Raw genomic sequence first — 26,348 nt, 5'->3', positions numbered from 1 at the left:
CCTCTTCATGTAGTGTAATTATTTAGCTTTTTCACATTCATTGGTCAGTGTTGGAAAACTTATTTCATTATGGAATATTTCAAACACAAAGAAAGGATGATTCAAGCACTTGTGAGGTGTTCTATCTTGAAAACAGTGTCAGTAGACTTGTAGATAAGTCCCTCATTGATTTCCTCTCTCCCTCTCTCCAGCACGGTCTCAGCAGATGTGTGTCTAACATGAGTCTGGTCCTGCTGGAGGTTTCTGCCTGTTAAAGGAAGTTTGTCCTTGCCACTGTAACTTGCTAAATGCTGCAAAGTGCTCTGCTCATGGTGGATTAAGATGAGATCAGACTGAGTCCTCTCTGTAAGATGGGACTGGATCTAATCCTGTCTTGATGTTGGGTCTTAATAATAATAATAATAATAATAATAATAATAATAATAATAATAATAATAATAATAATAATAATAATTTAACATAGAGTACGGTCTAGACCTGCTCTGTTTGTAAAATCTTCTTGAGATAACGCTTGTTGTGATTTGGCAATTTATAAATAAAGATTGATTGATTGGATGGATGGATGGATGGATGGATGGATGGATGGATGGATGGATGGATGGATGGATGGATGGATGGATGGATGGATGAATGGATGGATGAATGGATGGATGAATGGATGGATTGATGGATGATTGATGGATGATTGATGGATGATTGATGGATTGATGGATGATTGATGGATTTTATTGATGGATGGATGGATGGATGGATGGATGGATGGATGGATGGATGGATGGATGGATGGATGGATGGATGGATGGATGGATGGATGGATGGATGGATGGATGGATGGATGGATTGATGGATGATTGATGGATGATTGATGGATGATTGATGGATTTTATTGATTGATGGATGGATTGATGGATGGATGGATGGATGGATGGATGGATGGATGGATGGATGGATGGATGGATGGATGGATGGATGGATGGATGGATGGATGGATGGATGGATGGATGGATGGATGGATTGATTGATTGATTGATTGATTGATTGATTGATTGATTGATTGATTGATCGATCGATCGATCGATTGATTGATTATTTTGTTAATCCATCAGTACGAGATATTCAGTCGTTTCAGTCGTTCTTTAAGTTAAAATGTCAAATATTTCCTGGTGTCCTTCAGCTTTTTGTTGTCAGTAAAGACAGTTTGAGTATAAAATTGCACAGATTAAATAATTAATTGATTGTTTTGTAAAGAAGACCATCCACAGACCTCACAGATCTTTTAATGAGAGTTTCTTTGGTTGAGAGATTCATTTTGGGACAGCCTAAACTTTATAATCGTTTTGTTTTTGCATCATTTTTGCCTCCAGATGTTTCATTTTGTTCCCTTCTGGTTAATGCTTCTTTGTTGTGAGAGTTGGCTGAGGATGGTATTGCTTTTGGTGGAGAAAAAACATGTTCCTGATTGACTGTAGTGTGTTTTTAAATGTATGGAATTGCATTTTGATGTGTTTCTTGAGCTCCATTTAAGCTACAGTACTTTACTTTTCGTACAGCAGCAGCACTCATTGGCTTCATTTTAGGGGGAATAATGACACAAACATCAGCCGTATGTATGTAGTGAGGCTAAATGAGAGGAAATCATAGGGGTAATTATCCTTTTATCCTCTCTGTAGCACATCAGTGTAGTCCTTTTACCTCAGTGGTGGTGATGAAATACAATTATATGAAAAAAAGGAACAAACAACGTGTGAAAATCATGAAACCCTCCCTTTGTTGTATGTGACCAGATCCCTGTTAGAGTCTGTGATTGTGCAGAAAACATCCTCGGTGTGCAGCTGCTGTCAGCCTGCTGTTTGTTTTTTTTATCTATTAAATAAAAGCGCAGCGATTATGAGAGGCTTTTACAGTCATTTAGACGTCTCGCCATCCTCGAGAAAAATAAACAGGCTCTTAATTGAGCAAAGATGTTGAGGTCAGCGTGAGAAAGACGATTTATGGTATTCATGAGCGTTGGTGTACGACCGAGAGCTTTGAGCTGCTTTCATTTTACACACTCACAGTGATTTCTTTATGCTCATGAGAGTGGGCTTAAAGGCTGCATCATAATATCACATTCAGAGCTGATAGTGGATGGAAACTTGACTTTTGATTACCCACGTCTACACTACCATCCCTCTGGAGATTCCTCGTGACCGTATCCTTCACTCATACTCACACAGAGGCTTTAGGATCAAGCACACAGAACTTAACACGCCAGATAGGGTAAGCATTTCAGAATAAAGGGGCCACAGAAGCAGTTAGAGATAGGACTTTGTAGTTAACATGATGCTGTTGTTTTTGTAAGAAGGTGGCTGTTAAATTATCATGCATCAACATACTTGGCTGGATTTAAAGGTCAGGGCTCAGCTCTGGATAAGTACTAACAAGCATTCCTCACTAACATACTAACACACGTTTCCTTTGTAACTCACTTAACACCAAACCTCGCCTCAAAGACCTCCCTGTAGATAACTCACATAAAGTTACAAACAAAAATGTACTTCCTATGACCAACCCAAGGTGAGACCTTGTATAAACACAGTTTGAAGATTAAAGGTTATTTAATCCTACTTAATGAATAATGTAACTTCACAGAAATCTTTGGCGTAAGGACTCTATGGGGGTAATTTTGTGAGCGTAGGATGTGTGAATTTAGCAGCAGAAGAAATTCCCCTAGAGTCCAGACACTGGTGGTGGTGGTTGATGAATCCTAGGAATTGAAGACTTTGCAGAGACCAGGAGAGGGAGAGGTGGAGGGGTGCGTGCCATCAATGCAAGAAGGAACTAGCTGGAGAGAGAGACATATTTAAAAAGACAGCAGAAAGTTGATATGCTGACGATAAGGGCGTGCCACTGAGCTATTGGATGACAGGCGCCGCTGATTAACCAATGACAGCACCGGGGCGTGCAGCTGGAAGCGGGTGAGCTATTGAATGAGGGGGAGGAGAGTTAAACAACTGCTGTGATTGCTTTTATAGTCTTCCTGTCTGAACTTTCGCTAGAGCTACATTTTTGTAACTTTGACACTGACTTTATACAATCAACATAGATAGAATAAGGAATGTATAACTCATGTAACTCATGTAGACAAGCTTCAGGTACATTTCAAAAGAACACAAACTTGGTGCAAACTGGTGCAGCTAATTTTCAAAAACGTACATAAATTAAGTCACAAACTTTATACATTAAAAATGAATAAGGTGGGAACTTTGTATAACTTACCTAGCTAAAGTACGAACTTCATAAACATTATGTAACTTTGGTACAACTTCATATAATGTACGTAACTCAGGTTTATATTTAATCGCCCAAAATTTGGACACTGTGAATATTGTTAATGCAAAAAAATGCGAATTATGTAAAGCCCATGTTTGATTGAAAATATTGCAAAGAGGGGCGCTGGTGGCCTAGCGGTCTAAGCAACCTACATACAGAGGCTACAGTCCTCGTCACCGGTTTGATTCCCAGCTGGTCGACCATTTCCTGCATGTCGTCCCCCACTCTCTACTCCCCACATTTCTTGTCTCTCTTCAGCTGTCCTATCAAAAAAAGGCAAAAAAGCCAAAAGAGTAAATGGACTTGTACTTATATAGCGCTTTTCGAGTTGTCTGACCACTCAAAGCGCTTTTACGCTACTCGTCACATTCACCCATTCATACCCATTCACTCACTAATGGTAATGGCTCCATCAGTGTTAGCTAATCTCATTCGTACACATTCACACACCTCTGAACAACAGAGGGAGCAATTCGGGGTTCAGTGTCTTGCTCAAGGACACTTCGGCATGTGACTGCTGGAGCTGGGATCGAACCGCCAACCTTCCGATTGATAGACGACCGACTCTACCCACTGAGCCACAGAGCCTCTTAATAACTTAATAATAATAATAATAATAATAATAATAATAATAATAATAATAATAATAATAATAATAATAATAAAAAAAAACGAAAAATGTGATTGTTTTATTAAAAATAAAGGATTCAGGTTTCAAAACAATTTGGACAGCAGCATGTTTACCATTGTGTTGCATCACCTCTTCTTTTAACAACACTCTGTAAATGTTTGGGAACCCAGGAGACAAGTTTTTAGACCAAATGTTGTCCCATACTTGCCTGATGTAAGATTTAAGCTGCTCAACAGTTCAGGGTCTCCTTTGTTGTATTTTTCATCTAATGATGCGCCAAAAGTTTTCAATAAGTGACTGCAAGTTTGCCTAGTTTGGCTCCCTGACTCTTCTGCCACAGACTCATGCTCTTGCAAAATGTGATTAGTTATTGTTCTGCTGTCATATGCCAGGTATTCCCTGAAGAAGTAATTGTCTGGATGGCAGCGTATGTTGCTCTCTAACCTGGATATATTGTTCAGCATCAATGGCGCCTTTCCAGATGCATAAGTTGGCAACACACCCCCTTACCATCACAAATGCTGTCTTTTGAAGCGTGAGCTGATAACAAGCCAGGCGGTCCCTCTCAGGGCTTTCCATGGTTTCCAAAAGAATGTCAAATTTAGACCACAGGACAACTTGCCACTTTGCCTCAGTCTATCTTAAACGGGCTCAGGTCCAGAGAAGTTGCCTGGATCATGTTTATATGGTTTCCTCTCTGCATGTTAAATCTGTCTTTAGTGGATGCAGCAACAAACTGTTCACAAAAAATGTTTTTGGAAGTGATTTTGAGTCCATGTAGTGATTTCCACTACAGTCATGTTTTTTTTTTTTTAAGTTATATTTTTTGGGGCATTTTTGCCTTTATTGAAAGGACAGCTGAAGAGAGACAGGTAGTGTGGGGAGTAGAGAGTAGGGGAGGACATGCAGTAAATGGACTGGAACCTGCGACCTCTGCCCTCGTCGCAGAGGTCGCAGGTATATGGGGCGAGCACTTAGACCACTAGGTCAACGTCGCCCTGAGTCATGTCTGTTTTTAATGCAGTACTGCCTGAGGGCTCAAAGATCACAGCCACCCAGAATTGTTTTTATAACCATGTCCCTCTTGTACAACATCTCCAGATTCTTCGACATCATGTACTTTGGATGATGAAATCCACAAATTCTTTGCACTTGTACGCTGGAGGGAACATTATTCTGAAATTGTTGTGTCGCTCACAGAGATGCACTGTCAAAACATTAGGCCCACTTACTCTGCTTCCACAGAGTTGTCCATCATGTTTCTACAATAGTTTGTTAATGACAACCAAACGCCGGCTCTGGAGAGAATTTTTCACATTTTGAAATGTGCAGCCATGACTTGTTCTTCGACAGGCTTAGGAATGAGTGAGGAGGGGGGGGTTGTTTGTAGGGGAAATTTGCAACACCAAATAGCTGGATGCTGCATCGACACTCTCCTTAAAAGTATCAATGCCCCATAGTCCTTTTAAAGTTTACAGTTAATAACAGTATACTGCTGATGTACACAAACATAGACTGATTTTCCTCCATCACAGAGTTCAGCAGCAAAATACATAAAAACAAACTTATTACCAGAGAGCATCCTCAAAGTGCCAGTAGCTGTCATGTAGGATTTAAAGGATTTGGTAATAAAATTCTCTTTCTTTCTGTTTCCTTTTTTTTTTTTTATGTGTCTTTCACCAACTCCAGAGGAAGAGAGGCAAATCACTCCGGGCCCTTCGACAGGTGCCATCATCGGAGGCATCCTCGGCGCCCTCGCTGTCCTCGGCATCATCGGCGGTACCATCTACTTCATCCGCAAGCACCAAGAGGATGCAGAGTAAGTCTTTATTAACAACCCTGAATACCTCACTGTGTTATTGAAGCTTCTGAGTGAATTAATCTTCCCCAGCGGATCTAAGGCTCATTAAAACTTATTACATGTCATGAACCAGCAGAGTTAGCCCGGTCACAAATCTCGACCTGAAGTTTATAGTGCGAAGCCGCCTGGAGATTTAACTCACAAAATACTCGTTGCTTTGGCCTCCCATTTATCCAGATGCTCTACCCTCATGTAGCTGTAAATGAGAAGTTATAAAACCTTTCTTTGTTTCAAACTGTGACTTTCTGTAAAACCACGGGGAACACAATCATTGTCAAATATAAAGTCACTCTTTCCTGGCCGTGCCCTGTGAGTCACACAGAATGATTCACTCTAACTGCATGTTGCTATTGCAAAGACGTGAAGCTGCAATTGCAGATATGCAAGGATTAGATGTAATTTATGATGTTTACTCAGTGTACAACAAAACAAAGATGCTAATGGGTTCAGGATGGAAGCATATATTAAGTTAATAAATAGCAGTAGAATGATTTATAAGCTCCATCAACAAAATTACACTTGATTACTGAAAATCACATTACTATTCATTACTTTGACTACTTCTGTTACTCTTCAGCTCTGGTTGGTGTGTTTACGTCCACTGTGGAGTTGTCAAAGACGGATGCTGCACACTGGATTCGCTTAAAGAGATATAAGGGAGTTTTTAAGATTTAAAATATGAGTACATGGACAGAAATCAAAGGCTGCCTTCAGCTGCTGAATGAAGAGAGAGAGAGATAATAGCGGTGAGACGGATAGTTGTAGCAGATGGAGTCTGGCACGTCCACAGCAGCAGGCCGTCCACGACAGAGATCCAGAGGAACCTACGAGACAAGGGAGCTCAGGGACTCAAGAAAGGTCTATGGTTATGGGACAGGGAGGGTTAAAGTTATTGATGCAGGGGGGATCCCAGTGTGTCAGTTCCCCCAGCAGTCTAAGCCTATAGCAGCATGACTAAGAGCTGATCCAAATCTGATCCAGCTCTTACTGTAAGCTTTTTCAAAAAGGAACATTTGAAGCCTACTCTTAAAAGTAGAGAGGGTGTCTGGCTCTCGGACCCTGACTGGTAGATGATTCCAAAAGAGAGGTGCCTGGTAATTGAAGGCTTGACCTCCCATACTACTTTTAGAGACTTACGACGAGCAGACCTGTTTGTATTTTGCATTGAATTCATTGTGTTTTATTAATTGTGAAGCTAATTTGAGGCGTGCCAGCTGAGCTAATAGTTCAAACATCTACTCCAAGCCACACAAAGTACAAGTACATCAAAAAAAGATGCTAATGGGTTCAGGGTGGAAGCATATATTAAGTTAATAAATGGATTTGCTTAAAGAGATATAAGGGAGTTTTTAAGATTTAAAATATGAGTACATGGACAGAAAATCAAAGGCTGCCCTCAGCTGCTGAGAGTTTTATCACAGCCCTGTCATCTGGAGCACAGACACTAAAAACTAAGCTGAACTTGTATAATTTTAAATGACAGATATGGCCATTATCCATATTAGTTAGATCTATGATAAAAAGCATTAAACTCTGATCTTGAAATGTGATCTGCCATTACTCTTCAACACCTGATTAAGAAATGTAATATATGGCATTCCAGACCTGCCTGTCAGCTTTAAAAGTATCAAAGTCAGTGACTTGTTTAAGAACTCAGCAGCTCTGCAAACCTCAAATGATCTTTATTCCTCCTTTGTCCTAAATTAGCTTTTTACAGGGTAGTTTTTGTTCAGCACAAGCAGCTAAAGTGCCACATATTTCTCATGGTACAAATGAACAGAGAACTCAGATACATTTACTTTAATCAGGGAGACAGGAACAGGAAAGGTGAGTGTCTGCATACAGAGTTAAACAGGACTCTTTACATTAATGATGAACAGGAATATAAGGCAGCTGTGTATCTCCCTCGCTTCTTATGAGTCATTAGTAAGGCTTTCAGCGAACCTTACAGCTGTTGTGTGGGGAAATTTGCACACATAGTACATACAAGGTCTTCAGTTCAACAGGTACCATTTCAAAAAGTGTCTCAGGGAGCACGGTGAAGGGTTTTCTGTCTTTATTCTGAACACAGGTTTTCAGCACAGCCGCTGACTTTAAGTGCAAAACCTTTAATTAGCATCAAAAGGTTTAATGTCAAGAAGGTTTTTAAGTGGAAATCTGCCTTTTTATTGCAGAGCCGAACAAGCAAATATAAACCCGGAGCTCATATTTTTCTCTCCACTGGAAAAAGGCTCTGTTGTTAAGACAGAGCCAGATTCAGGTCAGGCTTACAGACTGTTTAAAATATGGATGACATAATGGCTGCTAAAGAATGAGGCCAAAAACATTTAGCGCTCTCCCAACTGACTGGCTGCAATATAAGTCATAGAGCCCCGACCCCTCCATTAAATCAGATTAAACATGGGTCAGACTAGAAAATGAAGATGAATGTCAAATTTCGATCCTATTTCAGAGAGGTTCAGATTTAATTAGTCGTATGATCTTTAAGAACAGGGTGTGTGACATCATGATTGACAGCTCTGTCAATAACATAACTCCTGCAGTATTCTGTAGACCGCTTTGCTTACGATTACCATAACATTTCAGAAGCAAAACGCAGGATTCGAAGCTCCTCTGCAGGCATCCTGTCAGGATCTGGAACTGAACCAAGTGGCAACCTCCAGTCTTAAAATATGAAGCCCATGCGAAAGTGTTAAAAAGTGCAGTTCATTGAACGTCCACTTGAGGCTGGCTGCAGAAACACAGGAAACCATATACACACCCATTCAAAGAAGACGATCTTTACAGCAGAAATAAACATGTTTACAGCCTGGTTCAAAAAAATTGTTTATGTCTGAATCACTAATTTCTCTCTTGGCACACATTGTACTGGGGATGAAGTTTGTTATAGCTCATTATTTTTGAAGATATTAAGATTACAAGTTTTGCCCAAATAAGGACATGGCTGACTTGCTTGACAGGCGAGCACACTGTAGCTGTTAGCGAAAAGACTAAAGGGCCGCCTCTTTACCTCACACTAGCTCGACAGATGTTAGGTTGAGTTCTGCATTTCCAATATGGCACCCGCCAATGATTGGCTTCGAAACAGTGCTTCAGAAACAGATGGGTGGTGTTATGGATACTACATCCATTATCCATCCATCTATTATCTTGACCACTTATCCTGTTAGGGTTCACAGGGGGCTGGAGCCTATCCCAGCTGGCTTCGGGCGAAAGACAGGGTTTGTACCCTGGACAGGTCGCCAACCAATCACAGGGCTAACACAGAGAGACAGACAACCATTCACACCCACACTCACACCTATGGGCAATTTAGAGTGATCATCAGCCTGGTAAGCATGCTTTTGGACTGTGGGAGGAAGCCGGAGTACCTGGAGAGAACCCACGCATGCACGGAGAGAACATACAAACTCAATAACACACAGAACCAGGGGGATTTGAACCAGGAACCTTCAAGCTGTGAGGCAACAGCGCTACCCACTGCACCACCGTGCAGCCCAAGCATGCAGGAAAACACAGATGCTCTAAAACTTAGGGCCTTACATAAAAGATATATCTCGAGTCCCGGACTTGAATGCTACAACACTTGATGGAGGACAAAGAAGTTTACCTTTATTTTTCCCTAGCTCTGATGTGCTTTCACGATGAAAGCCCAAATCTCCACTCAGAGTCTACCGTGGAGTTTCTCAAGTTCATTGGAGTGAAGACGACCAGGAGAGGAGGATTTCTCTCGCTGGAACATTTATTGAAGCTCAGCCGAGGAGAATTGACATGTTCAACAGCAAAGTGATTCACTGCATGAAGACATCTCAATTCTGAAGATTCTCTTCTTGTGCTCAGTTATTGAACTCAGAGTCGGCTGGATGTGCAACAGTTACCTTGAGACAGAATGAGTGTCTGATTATAACACTCTGTATGTAGCTCTGTGCGAGTTGTGACTCCCTGTACTTCTCTGACCTTGGCTTCTTTTGGAACAGAGCGGACACTTTTTAATCAGAAGGAGCCGGTTTGGAAAGTTTAGACTCCAACGAGACCAAGCACCAGTGGAGCATGGATCACAGAGGGGCACTGCTGCCTGAAAATGCTTTCACAGTGTCAGAGTACTAAAAAAACTGTCTGATAGTTCACAGTTATGAACCAACATTCTTTTTTTTTTCTACTAAATTATGACGCTCTGATTGGTTTTAGCATCCAGGATCATTTCTGTCCAAATAACTAAAATTTTAATAGAGCTTGGAAATAAAAAAAAAGGGGACTGAAGCAGTAAAGATTTATTATCAGACTCCAGCCTGAATTAAGACACAGTGGGTTTTCTTTACAGCTCAATATCTAAAGCCTTTGCACCTCACTGGTTCTTTTTTTCTTAATACAAAGAAATCTGAAGTCTTAATTAACAATGATCAATAACACATTATCTCTGTCTTCTTCTCCAATCAGTGGTCCCCCCAAGCACAAGCCCCCTCCCCCTGTGAAGGCCGGCAGCTCAACAGAGATGGTGAGTGGTCCACATGGCTTCGAATCAATCTTTATTGTCACAGCTATTATATTCTGCACACACACACACATATATATACACACACAGAGTCCATTTGGGCAGTCATAATGGGGCTAATGGCTATTGATTGGAGATCTGAGTTGGCTTATGTGTCGAAATAATTAGCTGGGTTTGTAAAGAGCTCCATTAGAGCACCGCTCGTCTCCCCCACCTCCCCTCGCCGCTTATTTTACTCCATCATTCTGTCGCATTTTGTTGGGCTAGAACAACATTATGCAATGAGACTGAAATGGTGCAATTTTATGTTGATTATATGTATAAAACACGTCTAAATGCCGAGGCTGACATGACGGTTCACAGGGTTTTAGCAGTAGAAGTTAATTACATGGCACAGAACTCAGATCTTACCATATGAGGGGATTTGTCTCATATCTCACAGTACTAACCAGTAATATGAGCCACACTGACCTTGTCATACCTCTAGTTTCAAGGAACTTGAACTGGCAGCCATTTTTTTACTCATTACAATCAATGGAGTCCTTACTTTTGGCTTGTAATATCTCAAAACAAGAGTTGTATCTGGATAGCCAGCTCAGTGTGACTCACAGTAAGTGTAATAAGTCATGCTGAATAATAAGGAGACTACAATATGTTTGGTAAGATTGGAGTTGTTGCAGTGTTCATCTGTCCATGGTGTCTTTGAAAGCAACATCTGTGAAATGTGATTTAAAGAAAGCAGTATCTCCATGTAGTGTAGAGTAGAGATCAAATCTCTTTTTCCTGAGTGCATGTTTTATTAAGCAAACTGCACGTCAGCTCTCAGGTCTCTGAATATAGAATATTAAATAATATAGCAACAGAACTTTTTGCTCAGAATCTCAACAGTTTTCCAATATATGTGTGAGAACAAGAATGAAATACAGCTCTGTTTCTTGGAGAGTTTATGTGTACGGTACTAAATTATTCCCCCTGTAGATTGTGATTAGTAAGACTGCAGGGTTTGGATTGTGCAAAGCCACAACAGTGAGTATGTATAGTATAACTACACCCTGTGGATGGCTTATTAAAGTTCTTGATGGTGAGACTGGTAATCATTTCAGGATCTCGCCTTAAAGGGTCATTTGGTGAGATTCTTCTTGAGTCTGTTGCTTTAAAGATATATCTTTGTTGTCACGTTAGTCTGTGACATCTTATAGTTGAATACATGTAACATGACTAAAATGAACAAGTCTTCAAAATGTACTGCACGCTATTCGCCCCAAGCGTCAGGTTATATCAAACCACATAGTTACTAAAGCTACAAATACTTACACAACTAAATATTGTGCAGTGAAATAAACACCAAATCACAGCAAATGTTATCTGAAGACTCTTTCCAAACACAGCAGGTCTAGACCGTACTCTATGTTCTATTATTAACAAAGACCCAACAACAAGACAGGATACGATCCAGTCCCATCTTACAGACAGGACTCAGTCTGATCTCATCTTAATCCACCATGAGCAGAGCACTTTGCAGCATTTAGCAAGTTACAGTGGCAAGGACAAACTTCCTTTAACAGGCAGAAACCTCCAGCAGGACCAGACTCATGTTAGACACACATCTGCTGAGACTGTGTTGGAGAGAGGGATAGAGGGAAATGAAGAGAGAGAGAGATAATAGCTGTGAGACGGATAGTTGTAGTAGCTGGAGTTTGGCACGTCCACAGCAGCAGGCCGTCCACGACAGAGATCCTGAGGAACCTACGAAACAAGGGAGCTCAGGGACTCCAGAAAGGTCTTTGGTTATGGGACAGGGAGGGTTAAAGTCAGTGATGCAGGGGGGATCCAAGTGTGTCAGTTCCCCCAGCAGTCTAAGCCTATAGCAGCATAACTAAGATCTGGTCCAAGCCTGATCCAGCTCTAACTATAAGCTTTATCAAAAAGGAACATTTTAAACCTACTCTTAACAGTAGAGAGGGTGCCTGCCTCCCGGACCCTGTCTGGTAGATGATTCGAAAGGAGAGGGGCCTGATAACTAAAGACTCAACCTCCCATACTACTTTCAGAGACTTTAGGTACGACGAGCAGGCCTGCATGTATTTTGTATTGAATTCATTGTGTTTCATTTAATTGCAAAGCTAATTTGAGGTGTGCTAGCTGAGCTAATAGTTCAAACATCCACTCCAAGCCTACTCTCTGTTCTCTACTCTGTCCTCTGCCCTTTCCTCCTCCCACAAAAACTGTGTGAAAAAGTCTCAAACTCTTCAGAATGCAAAGGTCAGCAGGGTGTCACCTGATTGGTCATTAGTGTGAAACGATCGCAACATCAGAACTTACTGTATTGATGTTTCTGTATCCCACTTAGCTGGTAACTGTTCTTCAAAGCAGAAGACAAACCCAGTCAAACGTTATGTTGCTTATTGAATTCTGTGTTTTCCAAATAGCTTTTCTTATTTCTTTTTTAGCACTTATAAAGAAACCTTTGCGTAAAAAACAACAACACTGTGTTTGTGTCTGTGCACAGGTTTGTTTTGACTCTACAGCTCTTCTGCCTCATTAGCAAACCCATTCTTATTTGTGGTTTTGATCTCTCCTCTCCTCTCCTCTCCTCTCCTCTCCTCTCCTCTCCTCTCCTCTCCTCTCCTCTCCTCTCCTCTCCTCTCCTCTCCTCTCCTCTCCTCTCCTCTCCTCTCCTCTCCACTGTATTATGTTATATTGTCTTCTGCTCTGCTCCTCTTCACTGTGTTGATGTGGTTTCTGTGCATGTAGCTGAACAAGCCATCAGAGCCTCCCACAGCCACAGAGACGGCCCCTCTCAGCCCAGGAGAGGTTTACTACGAGCCCACAGGGGGAGAGCCTGTCACGGTAACTAACGCACACACACACACCAGCACTGAAATACTATTCTATTTTTTTTATTTCAGCGACACATGAACTGCATTCAGTCACAGCGGGCTCTCTGTCTGTTTGGACAGCTACACAGTGTGCTGTAGGAACATCCCAGTGTTTGTACTTTATACTGTCAACCAAATGATATTAATATTTAGCTTACATATTTACAAAAACTATGCAAAAACTTGTATTCATATGTCAACTTTGCCTTGAAATAATAACCTTTGCTCTTGTTTTTAATTCTAAATACTGTCCTGTGGTTTGCAGGGGCATGTCCAGACTTTTTTGAATTGGGTGGAAGTGTTTGTGGCATTAAGTATGTGCACATTCATGAAAGAATAGCATTTATTTACCTTTTCTGTCTCTACTAATCATCTTTATGAACATCTAAGTATCATACAGCTGTTATATTACTGTGTGTGCCACAGTTCAGGAAAGACCCAAGAGCAGAATTAAGGCATATAGTGATTTAATTCACAGCAGGCAAAGAAGTGTACAGTCTGTTCCAAAGTTCAAAACTCAAAAGCAGTCCAACCCGGCAGAGGTACAGAGTCGGCAGGCAAAATCCCAAAACAGGTTAACAGGCAGAGGTTGAATTCCAAGTAGACAAAAACATACAGCAGGCCGAGATACAAGCAGGCAGGAGCACACATGACAATCTGGCAACCAGCAAAGGAACTGACTGGCTTAAATACCAAGGAGTGATTAACAACAGGTTGCAGGTGTATGTAAGCAGGAGAAAGCAGAGGGGGTGGGGCTAGGAGGAGCGGGCTGCTCCAGCAGCAACTCTACAACTTTAAAAAATAACAACCAAGTGGCAGCACTTGAATCGTCTTAAAGCTAATTTAATAATAGGACCAAATACTGCAGTACCACCACAAATCGTGGGGGGGAGTGTTGAGCAGTGAGGCCAAGAGTTCAAGCAAGACCAGCAACGCAAAGGCTGATTTCGAAACCGCCTACTATACTAGCAGTACGTACGGATTTGGCCAAACTTCAGTATGTAGTAAGTGAAAAAGAGCAAAATATGCAGTATGCTCAAACTACCCGGATGTCTACTGATTCGGGAAAATTTCACAGTATGCATCAGACCTGTCTGCCTCGCGTACTGTTTCCCATAATGCATAGCACTCGTTCCGCCTTTTCCTTTTTAAAAACTACTAAATTCTGTATAAACCACTTCTTAACTTTTGAAATCAATAGTGATGCTAAAGAAGCAGTTTCTCGATCGGCTTTACCTCCGCTTTCCGAAACAGGAAATCCAGTGACGTCTGGCCCAGCATCCTGCAACACAGATCCAACAGAACAGTCAGACTACATACTACATTCAAACACAGTATGTAGTAGGCAGTACCTACTAGTATATAGCAGGCCGTTTCGAAAACAGCCAAAGTACAGAAGAATACTTTAAAAAATGGCGGAACTTGGGGGAACCACTGGTGTGGTGGTTTAGGCATGCGCCCCATGTACAGAGGCTATAGTCCTTGTTTTAGCGGCCATTGGTTCCCACTCTTTACTCCCTACAATTCCTTCTCCCTTCAGCTGTCCTATCAACTACAGGCCAAAATGCCAATACATTAATAAATGTATAAAAAGAAGGAACTGTTTGATGAAATATTGTGCTAGTTGGTTGGTAACTTTCAACTTGGGAGCCAGTTTAGCTAAGCTAGTAGCACAGGCACCCAATGTTCAGAGGCTGAAGTCCTTTCACATTGATTGTTGGATTGATTCCAGGTCCAGGCACTATTTGGTGCATATCATCTTATTTTCTCTCCCTCCCTCTTCTCAAATTTCTTGTCCTTCTCAAGCATATTGTTCTTTCACATCAAGGCAGAAAAGCCCCAAAAACTATCTGTAAAAATATAAACAACCCTAACCCTTTAGAATCATTTGTTACTGACTCAAAAGAAGATGTTTGTTCAAAGTCACAATTTAAAGAACTAACAAACCAAAATGTTTTACTTTGAAATTCAAGGAGAGCTACATACAGCCCAAATAGTTGAATTGTAAGATAAGTCCCGCCTCTGGTAAGGTACAAAGCCAATCACAGTGTAGGATTTTGGGGTGGGCAATCAGATTTCAAAGGGGGCCTGTACCATGTCTGGCCCCTTTGGACACGCCCCTGGTAATTCATGTTTTAATGTCTCTGAAATGATGCCCAAAATCTGTGAAAATCTTTTAGAACCTGGATGACGAGTCCACCGGCGCCCTGAATGGCGGCGCCCCCCCGGTTCTGAATGACCCAGCCAAATATGACAACGTCAACGAACTCAAAGACCACACCGCTGACGGTCTCCACGCCAACGATTTGGATTCATCCAACCGCGAGACACCAGCTGCTAACATTGCTCGCGGCGAGAGCTTTGTTTCTCCCGCCATGTATGTGTAGCCACAGCACACCATCACACACACAGGGCGTGTATGGGCAAGTTCCAGGTCACCTAAATTTGCATGGAAAGCCAAGGCAAACATGTTTCCACAATAAAGTCCCTTCTGTTTTCTTTTTTATTATTTCATCCACATATTCGAGGGTATTGTTTCAGGGTGTGTTTTTCTTTCCAAGGCACATTAAGAGGGTGTAATTGGGTTATAATGGTTTTAAATTCCCCATTAAAGGAAGGTTTTTATGCATTTTCTAATTTCATTTTCTGGTGTATGGACTTTTAGCTTCTAGGGAAACATAATCTTGCAAGTGTCACACAGATTTTTAACCATCAGTATACTGAAAACATCTGTTATAAAGGGAAAAAAGGGAAAAAGAAAACATATCTAAGTTTATGAGGCACTTTGAGATGCAAACACTGAGAAGTTTGTGACATCTGATGAGCCAAATAGCCATTGAAATCATATAGTCATGCATATGATGAGGCGGGCTTTTACAGCATGTTAATTTCATGGTTGAGAGGAGTTACAATGTAGGTAAACCGAAACACTTCTCTCAGCTTATGAACACAATACTCAGCCTGTGTGACACTTGCAAACCAAAATTTCCATCAAAAAACAGGAAGAAAAAAGCATTTTAATGGATTCAGTTTGTTGTATTATATGCAGTGTTTTTGTGCCATGAACATATAACATCCCCATTGCAAAAATGAGTGTTTCATGTGAGGCTGCCAGTCCTGGGATCTCTTCTTCACAGCCGTGGAACGTGATTTGAAATTTTTTTTTGTTCCTCTCTAAGTTAAAATGAAACATCAGGCTCCTGTTGCTGCATTAGACTACAGAGGAAGTAAAATATTCCATCTTTGGATTCCTTTCAAAGTACTCCTCTTCCACGGTTGGTGGGTTTTTGAATTACGTACAGCTGAATTTGGTCCCAGGAAGTCCAAAGCCCAGTCATCTGGCTCTCTCCAGCAGCTCCAATTAATCACTGGAGATGTTTGAAAGTATTTTAGTTATTTATCGACTCCAGCCTTTCCCACTCTTGCCCAGGCGGCGGTCCAAAAAGGAAACATTCCACTTTATTATGTTGTCAAAGGGGCCTCATCTGTCCCTTCGTACCACGGCTTCTGTTGGAGCGCCGGGCTGCTCATTAGCACTAACGAAGGGGGGAAGTGACATCGTTTTGAAGCTCCGTAACCTGGCAACATTATATAATTTACAGCTCGTGATTCATATTTGCTGTTTGTAATTGCAGGAGTTGGTAAGGCTGCAAAACGGGGGGGATGAGAGTGGGTTTACAACACAGAACACACACACTGATACGTTCTTACATGTGCACACACACACACACACACACACACTAAAAACACCAATGTTAGTATTCAGTCCTCCTATTACGCTTCACACTATTACAACGTAGAAACATAATAAGAATGTATTTTCAGGTGTGTGAAAATGATCAGCATATATTAGAGAATACTGCCATTACAGCCATTTTACAGATTAAAATGGTCACACTCTGATATATGCAGAACATTTGTGGAAATGCATTTTGAATTTTACCTGATTGTCCACTTATTCGCAAAAAAAAAAAGGAACAAAGCGACACCTGGCTGAATCGAAAAGCGCTTTTCCCAGATGTCAGATGGTACCAAATGTTGAACAAACTGTAAATAGTATTGATAATATTGATGAATAATATATTGTTGGTGCAATGTGTACACATAAAAAAAATAAACAAGTGTAGGTGTTATCAGTGCCTCTGTACAGGGGATGGAAGTTTGTTAAATGTCAATATGAGCGATGAAAAAAAAACATGTATATTACTATTTTACTTTTCACGGGTACATTGAGGTCGTCACTTAATACTGAAATGTTTTATTTGAATATATATGAAAAACATGAAATGGTGTGGATTTTACTCCTTGTTCATATAACTCTGCATGGCATGATCGGTGGCTTGTTGAAACACTTTCCCAAGGCTGTATGAGGAATACTCTTTTTCATTTATAAAAACAGTTTTGAATGTCAAAAAGGAAGCTGTTTTCTATCTCTGTCTCAATGCATCTGTCACCACCACACTCACCATGAGCACAAGTTCAATTTGAGTTGAGAGAGCGGGAGTTTGTTGTTGTTGTTGTTGTTGTGCGGCTCAGAGGGCGGCCTGTTTTTGTCTTAAATCAGCATGGGATTGTCATGTTGCAAGGTCACAGTGCAATACATACAAAGATTCAAATCTTTACTCCTCGGTCTAATCTCTGATCCTTGTCTGAGAGTTTAAAATACAGAAATCTCCCTCTGTTCTGGAGGTCTGAAAACGCGCTATTGTTGATCATGCCAGCTAAAAACAAGTAGTCAGGTCATCCAAACGTTTGAATACAAGTTGATAAAGCTGCAAAATATGTTTTATATCAAACACCAATGCAGAAAAAACTGAATTGATACAATAATGAAATATAGGAATTAAACTTCAGAGCATTTCCAGAAAAATAGAGACATTTCTTGTCACAGCATCCACTTCCTGCAAGGTCGGCAACCAATGCAATGTTTTAGTTTCTCTGTCGTGTCAAAATCATCTGTTCATGATTAACCACGCCACTTTTAGTGCAGAGGGGATTTAGATTTGTATGTAGATAGTTTGAGTTTTAATAGAAGTATCATCATATTTGCATACAAAGTGAAATACTGCTTCAAATCTGCACCGTCCTGTAAAACAAAAATCTGAACCAAGGGTCTTATTTTCTTTCTTTTTGTTTTTTTTACAAGCTTACAAAGGATTCTAAATGTATTCATGTTACATTGATTTATTGCTTTATATTTAATGTTTTTATTGTGCAAACTGGATTGTAAGATTAGTAACAACCTTCAGCTGTGATTCCACCAAAATAAAGCAGGAGGATACCAGGAGCTCAGGCAGGTTGTGTGGTAGACTCCAAGTGAATGCCAGGTGCTCCTGAAGACTAAAGAGTTACTGTTGTCAAAGAGAAGCCACCGAGTGTCTTCAGAGACACTCACAAGAGCCGAGGATTAACTAAAAGCCTTTAATGAATCAGAGTGTATCTCATTAAAAAATAACTACAGGAAAAGAGTTCGACTGGCTACGACCCTGACAGGGTCAGGGCATGGTCTCTGTCAGGGTTGTAACCAGTCAGCGGTTTTTCCTGTTGTTGTTTTTTTAAGAGACATGCCTTGATTAATTAAAGGCTTTTCACTTGATCTTTTGCTCCAGTGAGTGTGCCTGAAGTCAGCCTTCATGGCCTCCCTCTTTCCAAAATTAACCAAGACTTCAAGTCCCAGTAGCTTCTTTTAAAAGGATGAGAAATGTTCCATTGTTGTACGCGTTAACATCAAGGTTTTAAGACAAGTGAAGATTAAAGTAGGCTGCTTAACTCCACCAATTACAACCAGCCATGCATGTCCCTGTCGCAGAGTAATACCCCCCAGCAGGAACCTTTCAGGGGTACAAAAATGGTCTTTTTAGTTCCTCTTAAAGTTTCTTGTCTATGGGGTGAAGTCCTGCTATGTAAACCTGAAGTCTACAGGTGCATTTCCATCAAAGGCGTCCAAGACTTTAAAGGGATAGTTTGCTTTTTTTACGTGAAGTTGTATGTGATACATGTTGTTATTTAGAAACCAGACCAACCTGATCACCTGATGCAGACGGAGTCATTTGTATTAAGTAATTTAGCTAGTTTTAAGAATATCTGACCCCAAACACTGATGTCTATGTAAGTGCATGCTATATAGAGAAACTTATCTTCTCTATACTTTGCCGTCGGAAAGCTGCTTCATTTGGCATTGAAAGCCTCTCGAAGGAACTTTCTGTTTGTGTTGATTTTGGCGCCCCCTGTGGACAAAATAATACAGCACGTCTTTGGTGATTTACATGAGTAAGTTGTGTTTTCTGACAAAATCTTATGTTGCTTTCTTTTTGCAGTCAGATGTATCATCATTGTGAATATTTGCAGTGGAAAAAGTAAAGAAAGGGTTTTTCTTGTCTCATGTAAATTGTAAATTGGATCACCTACCCCTCCATGGTGATTACGGGCGTTAAAAACTACAAAGTAAACATTTCAATCTCCTTGATAATAGTCTGTTTTGCTTTTGTAGGTCAAAGTGAGGTATCACCGTTCATTTTAGTTTGTTTTGTAACCAGTTCTAACTTCCTCACAGGAGCTTTAAATGATCTCAAAGTGGGGAAACACAGTTATCAAAATTCCCAGTACTGTATATCAGAGTGATCAGTTGCATCTGGGAAACAGCGCCAAATAAAGTGGCTTTCTGACAGCAAAGTAAAGCACTCCAAGAGCGATTGTGTATCAGTATGATTTGAAATACAGCGACCAAGCTCATATTCCAAATTACTAGATGCCAAAAAAGACAAAATTAGGCTCTCCTCTGTGGGTACAAGTAGTTTATATCAAACTCCTGTAATCCATCCATAAAGAAATGCACTTCCTTTCATTTGGCGACTCAAGCATCATCCGTATATTTACAGATCTGAGTAGGCCAGTCTCATACAGAAGTGGAGACGAGGTGTAACTTGTTAAGACGCTGTACTTTCAGAGAGTGCTAAATCATTTCCTTGGATGTAAGTACCCAGAATAACAAACTCCTAGAACCACTCCAGGTACCCTCTTGAGTTCCTTGTCCCTGGGAGAAATCTCCTGTGGTAGAAACAGCTTATGATGTTCACTAAAGAATCAACTTTCAGTTTAGAAGCAGAATAAAAAAGGGACTTCTGATGTAGCTGATACAAAAGTTTCCTTTGTCCGTCTGTTTAATTGTTCAGGTGTTTTATTCTGGTTAAAGGGAATGTCTGCATGCTGCATGGACTGGAGATGTTCCCCTGAGTTCGGACCAACGCGGCAGACGTCTGGTTTTGTTGGCTGATGAGTTGCAGTGTCAGACAATCACGTAGGATGTATTTAATGGCCCTGCCACAGAACAATAAGGGGAATTAAAAGTGATGGTTTTGGTCTTTTGTGTGTAAATTAATTTCTCAAAATGTATGAATATTTAGTTTCTGAGGATAAATGTGTTTAATGTGTTTGCCAGCGGGCTGTTGTTGATAGATGGAGTGAAAGGGAAAAAGACAATCATTGGGAGCCATTATATTTCAGACTAATGACTCAGCAAGCTTTCAGTGTTGAGTTACAGCTCCGTCGTCTCATTTGGGGGATCATTCAGTTTTATCCAGAGCCTTACGTTTAATAGAGTTGCTTCGTTCGGAGGTATCTTGAATTAAAATCTTGACACCGCTGGGAATACTGTCGTGAAGGTGCCTCGCAAAGCGGATATTGCAAAGAAATATTAGCTCAGACTGGGTTTACAGGCTTTATTTGAGCGAAGGAATGAGTCAACAGTTATGAAGTAGGGTGATGCAGGGGAATAGACGTGATTGCAGACGGATTCAGTGTTGGATTTAGACTCTGAGTTTGTCCCTATTGTGTTTTGTTCGGACATAGGTGCTCTGCTTGATTTCGATGCCAGAAACACAAGCTGTGAATGTCAGTGATAACGCTCATCGGTCTGTATCCGCTCCTCTCCCTCATTGGCCCTCATTCGTTTCCCCCCTCCCCTCTCTCTCTCTCTCTCTCCGTTCTCTCTCATTCATCCATTGTCATCACAGCTTTTCATCACGGAGCCAGACGTGCCTTCTTTATGTTATTTTTAGCTTTTCAATTCTCACACTTCTCGTCTGACAGTGACGCATGATGAAAAGGGGGGAAACACAAAAACACACACGGTGGAATGAGTCTGAACGATGATGATGGAAACACACACTGGAAATGTGGTCATACTTTTGAGTGTTTATTGATTTCTGTCATTTATTCTGTGTATTACAGGTGGGTTATGATTTTGTATGCTTTTTGGGAAACCTGTTGTACATGTTTTACAGATCATTGTCTTGTCAAATAAAATGTAAACCAAAAAGAGAGGAGGTCTGAGTGGTTTTTAACTCTGACAGCTTCTCAGGATGAAGAGTAGAGCTGAAGAGACAGCAGAGAGTGTTAAGTGGTGTAGTTTTTATAAGTCTTTATTATCTTTCAGTGTAAACGGAGGCTGTTATCTTAAGTTCACAGGTTAATTATTTTTTCTGTGTTATCTGGAAATATCAAGATAACTAAAACCAAAACAGAATATTTATCCTCTTATCATTTGTGGCCTTTATCAGATATCATGAGTGCCAGCTCAGCGTGCATGGATGGCATCTTGACAACTGCATCGACTTATTTAAGCTGAAAATGTCAGACACAGGGGAACCCTTATCAATCATAGTGACCACTCTTTACTTAAATCACTCTTCAGTTAGATATCAGAGATTTTCAAGGCTGAAATCATCTCCAGTCAAACTTACCAGACCTTTCTTTTTACTCTCCAGCTATTTTTGATCTCAAGAAAAACATGAGTCGGTCTTTGATTAAATATTTGACTCTCAGGGAGACATCAGCGAATCATTAAGTTGGAATGAAATTAAACTCTGTTTCTCTCAAGATAAGAAAACAATCAACTCACGACCCTGAGCTAGAAATACAGAACTTCACAACAATCTGTTCTTGGCTTCTATAAAATAACAAATCCACAGATCCCTTAAAGGTCTAGAAGATTTTGATTTGGATCTTTCAAAATCACGTCGATCAATGTGGAATTGTAAGCTTTCATTTTCCTTTTTTCAGTGTTTCACAGGATACAAGAGCAGCATTAGTATTTGGTGCATAAAAGTCTCAACTCCATTCAACTCATTATGTTAATATAGCACCTTTCATACATTCAAGCATGCAGCCCAAAGTGCTTCACAAAAGAAGAGAGACAGAAAACAACAAAAATAGATAAAATGATACAAGACTAGAACAATATAGAGGAATGTGATATGAAATATCTAAAAATAAAATAAAATAAACCAATATAAAATAAATACCAAAGAAAGAAAGAAAGAAGATAGAATAAAAATAAAATAAATACACATTATTAAAAAGGTAAATCTTTAGTTTAATTGAAAAAACACCCAGAGAGCTTGTGGTTTAATGTCCAGAGGCAGAGACTTCCACAGTTTTGGTGCAGACAAACAGAAAGCTCTCTGGCTGGCACTTGTGAGGGACACCTGAGGAACATTTAAAAGGGAAAGTCAAAAACACATGCTGACACATTTTATCAAAAAAAAAAACACACACACCATATTTTATCATCCTATATGAATAGATAAAAAGTTAACATGCCATGATTAAAATGCTGTGTTACTGATTAAGAGCTGAGAAAGAAAGGTACTTTATTAATCCCCATTTTTGGACATGCGACACATACAGTTTTTTTTTTTGGTATATACATACAATGCACACACATGCAGTGAACATGCTTAGAGAGAGATGTCAGAGTGAGGATACTGCCATCAACCAGCACACCTCGAGCAGTTGGGGTATGCCTTGCTCAAGGGCACCTTGGCAGTGTCCAGGCAAGTGAACCAGCACCTCTCCAGCCACCAGTCTGGACGAGCCAGAACTTTCTTCAGTTAAACAAAGAAAAAAATGAAATGATTGTTTTTGGAGGAAGAAAGGTTAAAGGTTACTGCTCAGCTCAAATCTGCAACGATGAAATGTTCAAACCAAGCCAGAAACCTTGGTGTAGTCATAGACTCAGACCTTAATTTCAGCAGCCACATTAAGACAATTACAAAGTCAGCCTATTATCACCTTAAGAATATATCAAGGATTAAAGGACTTATGTCTCAGCAGGATGCAGAAAAACTCGTCCATGCATTTATCTTTAGCAGACTAGACTACTGTAACGGGGTCTTCACAGGACTCCCTAAAAAGTCCATCAGACGGCTGCAGCTCATACAGAATGCTGCTGCTCGAGTCCTAACAAGGACCAAGAAAGTAGACCACATCACTCCAGTTCTTAGATCTCTACACTGGCTTCCTGTCTGTCAGAGAATAGACTTTAAAATCCTGCTGATGGTTTATAAAGCACTGAATGGTTTAGGCCCAAAATACATTGCTGATCTGCTACTACTTTATGAACCACCTCGACCTCTGAGGTCATCAGGTCCTGGTCTGCTTTCAGTCCCAAGAGTCAGAACGAAACATGGTGAAGCTGCGTTCAGTCATTATGCACCACATATCTGGAACACACTCCCTGAAAGCTGTAGGTCTGCTCCAACTCTCAACTCTTTTAAATCAAAGATAAAGCCTTTTTTATTTTCCACTGCCTTCCTATCTTAGATTATTTTAACTCACTTTAAATTAAAAATGTAATGTAATTTTTAATATATTTCTAATTTTCCTTTTCTTTTCTGTTTTATTATATTTGTCATTTTAATTGTGTTCTTTTATGCCTGTCTGAATGTTTCCAATGCTTTTAATGTTTTAATGTAAAGCACATTGAGTTGCCCTCGTGTATGAAATGCGCTATACAAATAAAGCTGCCTTGCCTTGCCTTGCCTAATTTTATTAAGGATAGTAAATATGTACACTAACAGCCAAGTATATTCCCATTTCATATTCCTGTTGTTGTGTCCTCACGTATGAGGCAAAGGTGAACGGCACTTAATGGCTGAAGGAGAAGCAGCTGACCCAGCGTGATGACGTTTGAAAACGGTGACCAGAAGAAACAGGTTTGAAACTTTTAAACCCAAAAAAGAAAGAAATAAAGAAAGAGCTTTTTTCAGCTCTCCGTGCCGAGATAAGAGAAAAGATGGAGGACTTAATGAGCCATGGAGTCCTACGTGACAACAACGTGTTACAAACTATCATGACGCACGAGGCTAGTGTAGAGGAATGGAAGCCTGCTGAGAAAGACCCGGATGAAGCTCCTGCTATCTCCTCGAGTAGCCGGTACAGGTAAGATCGTACTTTGTTTTTTATGTTATAAAGTTTAAGCATGAATGCAAACAGGTTTACACAAGTTGTTTATGTCTGTTAGGAGCTAAAATGTGTTTTCAAATGTGATTTTTTTTTAAATCCATGAATTCTTAAGTTGGTCCACATGTTTTTAAAATTAAATTAAATATATCAGAAATCAAAGTGCAGTGAAAAATGGGCATTATGTATTCCTCTAAAAATCATGACGTGTGATAATATAATTGCCTTGCAACATAGCAATCATACAAAAATCACTCCACCATGATATTATAGTTATTATGGGCCATGTAAGGTTCTTGGTATCCCCAGTCACTCAGCATTTCTCACCACTAATGGAAAATATACGGTAAGAGTATTGATGTGAGAGTGCAATATAGCTCATTATGTATGTTTATGAAGAGTGTGAGTAGTAATTTGAATGTCGTCAAATGCTTTGATTGAATTTATAAATGAAGGTCATCTCCAGAGAAGTTATGTATTATGGTCTCGGCTGAAAGAAGCTTGTAGATGGTCACTGGAGTGACCACGTGTGCAGAAGGGGTTATAATATCCAAAAGAGACCTAAGACATGCCAATGCAAAATATGTTATTTAAGTTAATCGTGCAGAATGTTTCCTCTTCAGTTCTTCCTCAGAAAAGGAGCTCTACTCAACACTGAACACAACCTAAGTTCAAGGTTCTCTCTGCTCTACACTAAAAGAAAAATAACAGAAAATATCCAGCGATTACCATAAAATCCATAAAGCGGCACTCAGCACAGACTGCACAATGTTCTTGTCCAAACTCACTCAAAAACACTCTGATGTCAGTGCTTGAACCTGCACCTTCACCTCAGATAACATCTATGTATTGTTTCATTTAAAAGCAGAGTAAAGTGTTTTCACTGTTTTCAGACCATCAGCTTCCTCTCTACATTTTCAAGGCCTCTGTGCACGGAAAGTGTTCAACGTGAGGATTTTTAAAACTGATGAGGTTTAGCTATTTCTGGTGAGTCCACTCTGTGCTGTTTGGACTGTGTTTGTGTCTCCTGTCTGTGGTATGAAGTGTCATTGAGTGCAGCAGAATCAAGGCCACTCTGGGTTTTTAGAGGCATCAAAACAGAAAGCTATTTAAACTATAAAGTCCATACTGAAGGAAAACTCTGTAAGTATTTGATGTAGTTTAAGGAGTTTGTGGAACATGGCCCGGCTTGTGTGGACAAGCTGTGTGTGAAAAAATCACTTGAAGCTCCTACCTTTGGTTTGCAGCTATTTGGAAAATGTTAAAAGAGCTGTTTGTGCAGCATATAGCTGCTGTAAAATCTGTAGTATAGGTTATGTTAGACTGGTATACAAGATGCTGTATTTTAGGGAAAAAGACTTAAATTAATCAATCGATCAATCTTTATTTGTATAGCGCCAAATCACAACAAATGTTATCTCAGGACGCTTTTACAAACAGAGGAGGTCTAGACCACTTTATGTCAAATTATGAACAGGGACCCAACTTCAAGACAGGGTAAGACTCAGTCTGACCCCACCTTAATCCATCATGAGCATTGCACATCGCAGTATTTAGCTAGTTCCAGTGGTGAGGAAAAACCTCCTTTTAACAGGCAGAAACCTCAGGCAGAACCAGACTCATGTTAGACAGCCATCATGCCTCGACTGAGTTGGGTCTGGAAAGACAGATAGAGGGGAGTAGGAGAGAGAGGTGATAGTGATGAGACGAGTAGTAGAAGCTGTTGCTGCTGGAGTCCAGAACGTCTGCAGCAGGAGGACGTCTACGGCAGCTCAGAGGAATCTACGAGACAAGGGAGCTCAAGGACTCCAGAAAGGTCTATGGTTAGTAACTTTAATGGGACAGGGAGAGTTAAAGTAAGTGATGAAGGGGTTGGGGGGGAAGAGGGTGAGCTAGGATCCCAGTGTGTTAGTGCGCCAGTTCCCCCGGTAG

The 26,348-nt window shown here is 40.4% G+C and overlaps 1 protein-coding gene across 1 annotated transcript in view; it reads left to right on the top strand.

The window, feature by feature from the left end:
- Positions 1-17,594, top strand: part of pvrl2l (PVR cell adhesion molecule related 2 like) — a 521,907-nt gene extending 504,313 nt beyond the window's left edge. The window contains exons 7-10 of the mRNA XM_034705229.1: positions 5,633-5,762; positions 10,242-10,299; positions 13,051-13,146; positions 15,356-17,594. Of these exons, the coding sequence (XP_034561120.1) occupies positions 5,633-5,762; positions 10,242-10,299; positions 13,051-13,146; positions 15,356-15,562 (491 nt within the window). The 3' untranslated portion in view covers positions 15,563-17,594. The remainder of the gene's footprint in view (positions 1-5,632; positions 5,763-10,241; positions 10,300-13,050; positions 13,147-15,355) is intronic.
- Positions 17,595-26,348: the final 8,754 nt, after the last annotated feature.

The sequence above is a fragment of the Notolabrus celidotus genome, chromosome 16, assembly GCF_009762535.1.
Source record: "Notolabrus celidotus isolate fNotCel1 chromosome 16, fNotCel1.pri, whole genome shotgun sequence".
Taxonomy (NCBI): domain Eukaryota; kingdom Metazoa; phylum Chordata; class Actinopteri; order Labriformes; family Labridae; genus Notolabrus; species Notolabrus celidotus.
The sequence above is the reverse complement of the archived record's forward strand: the minus strand, read 5'-3'. Positions and strand labels throughout refer to the sequence as shown.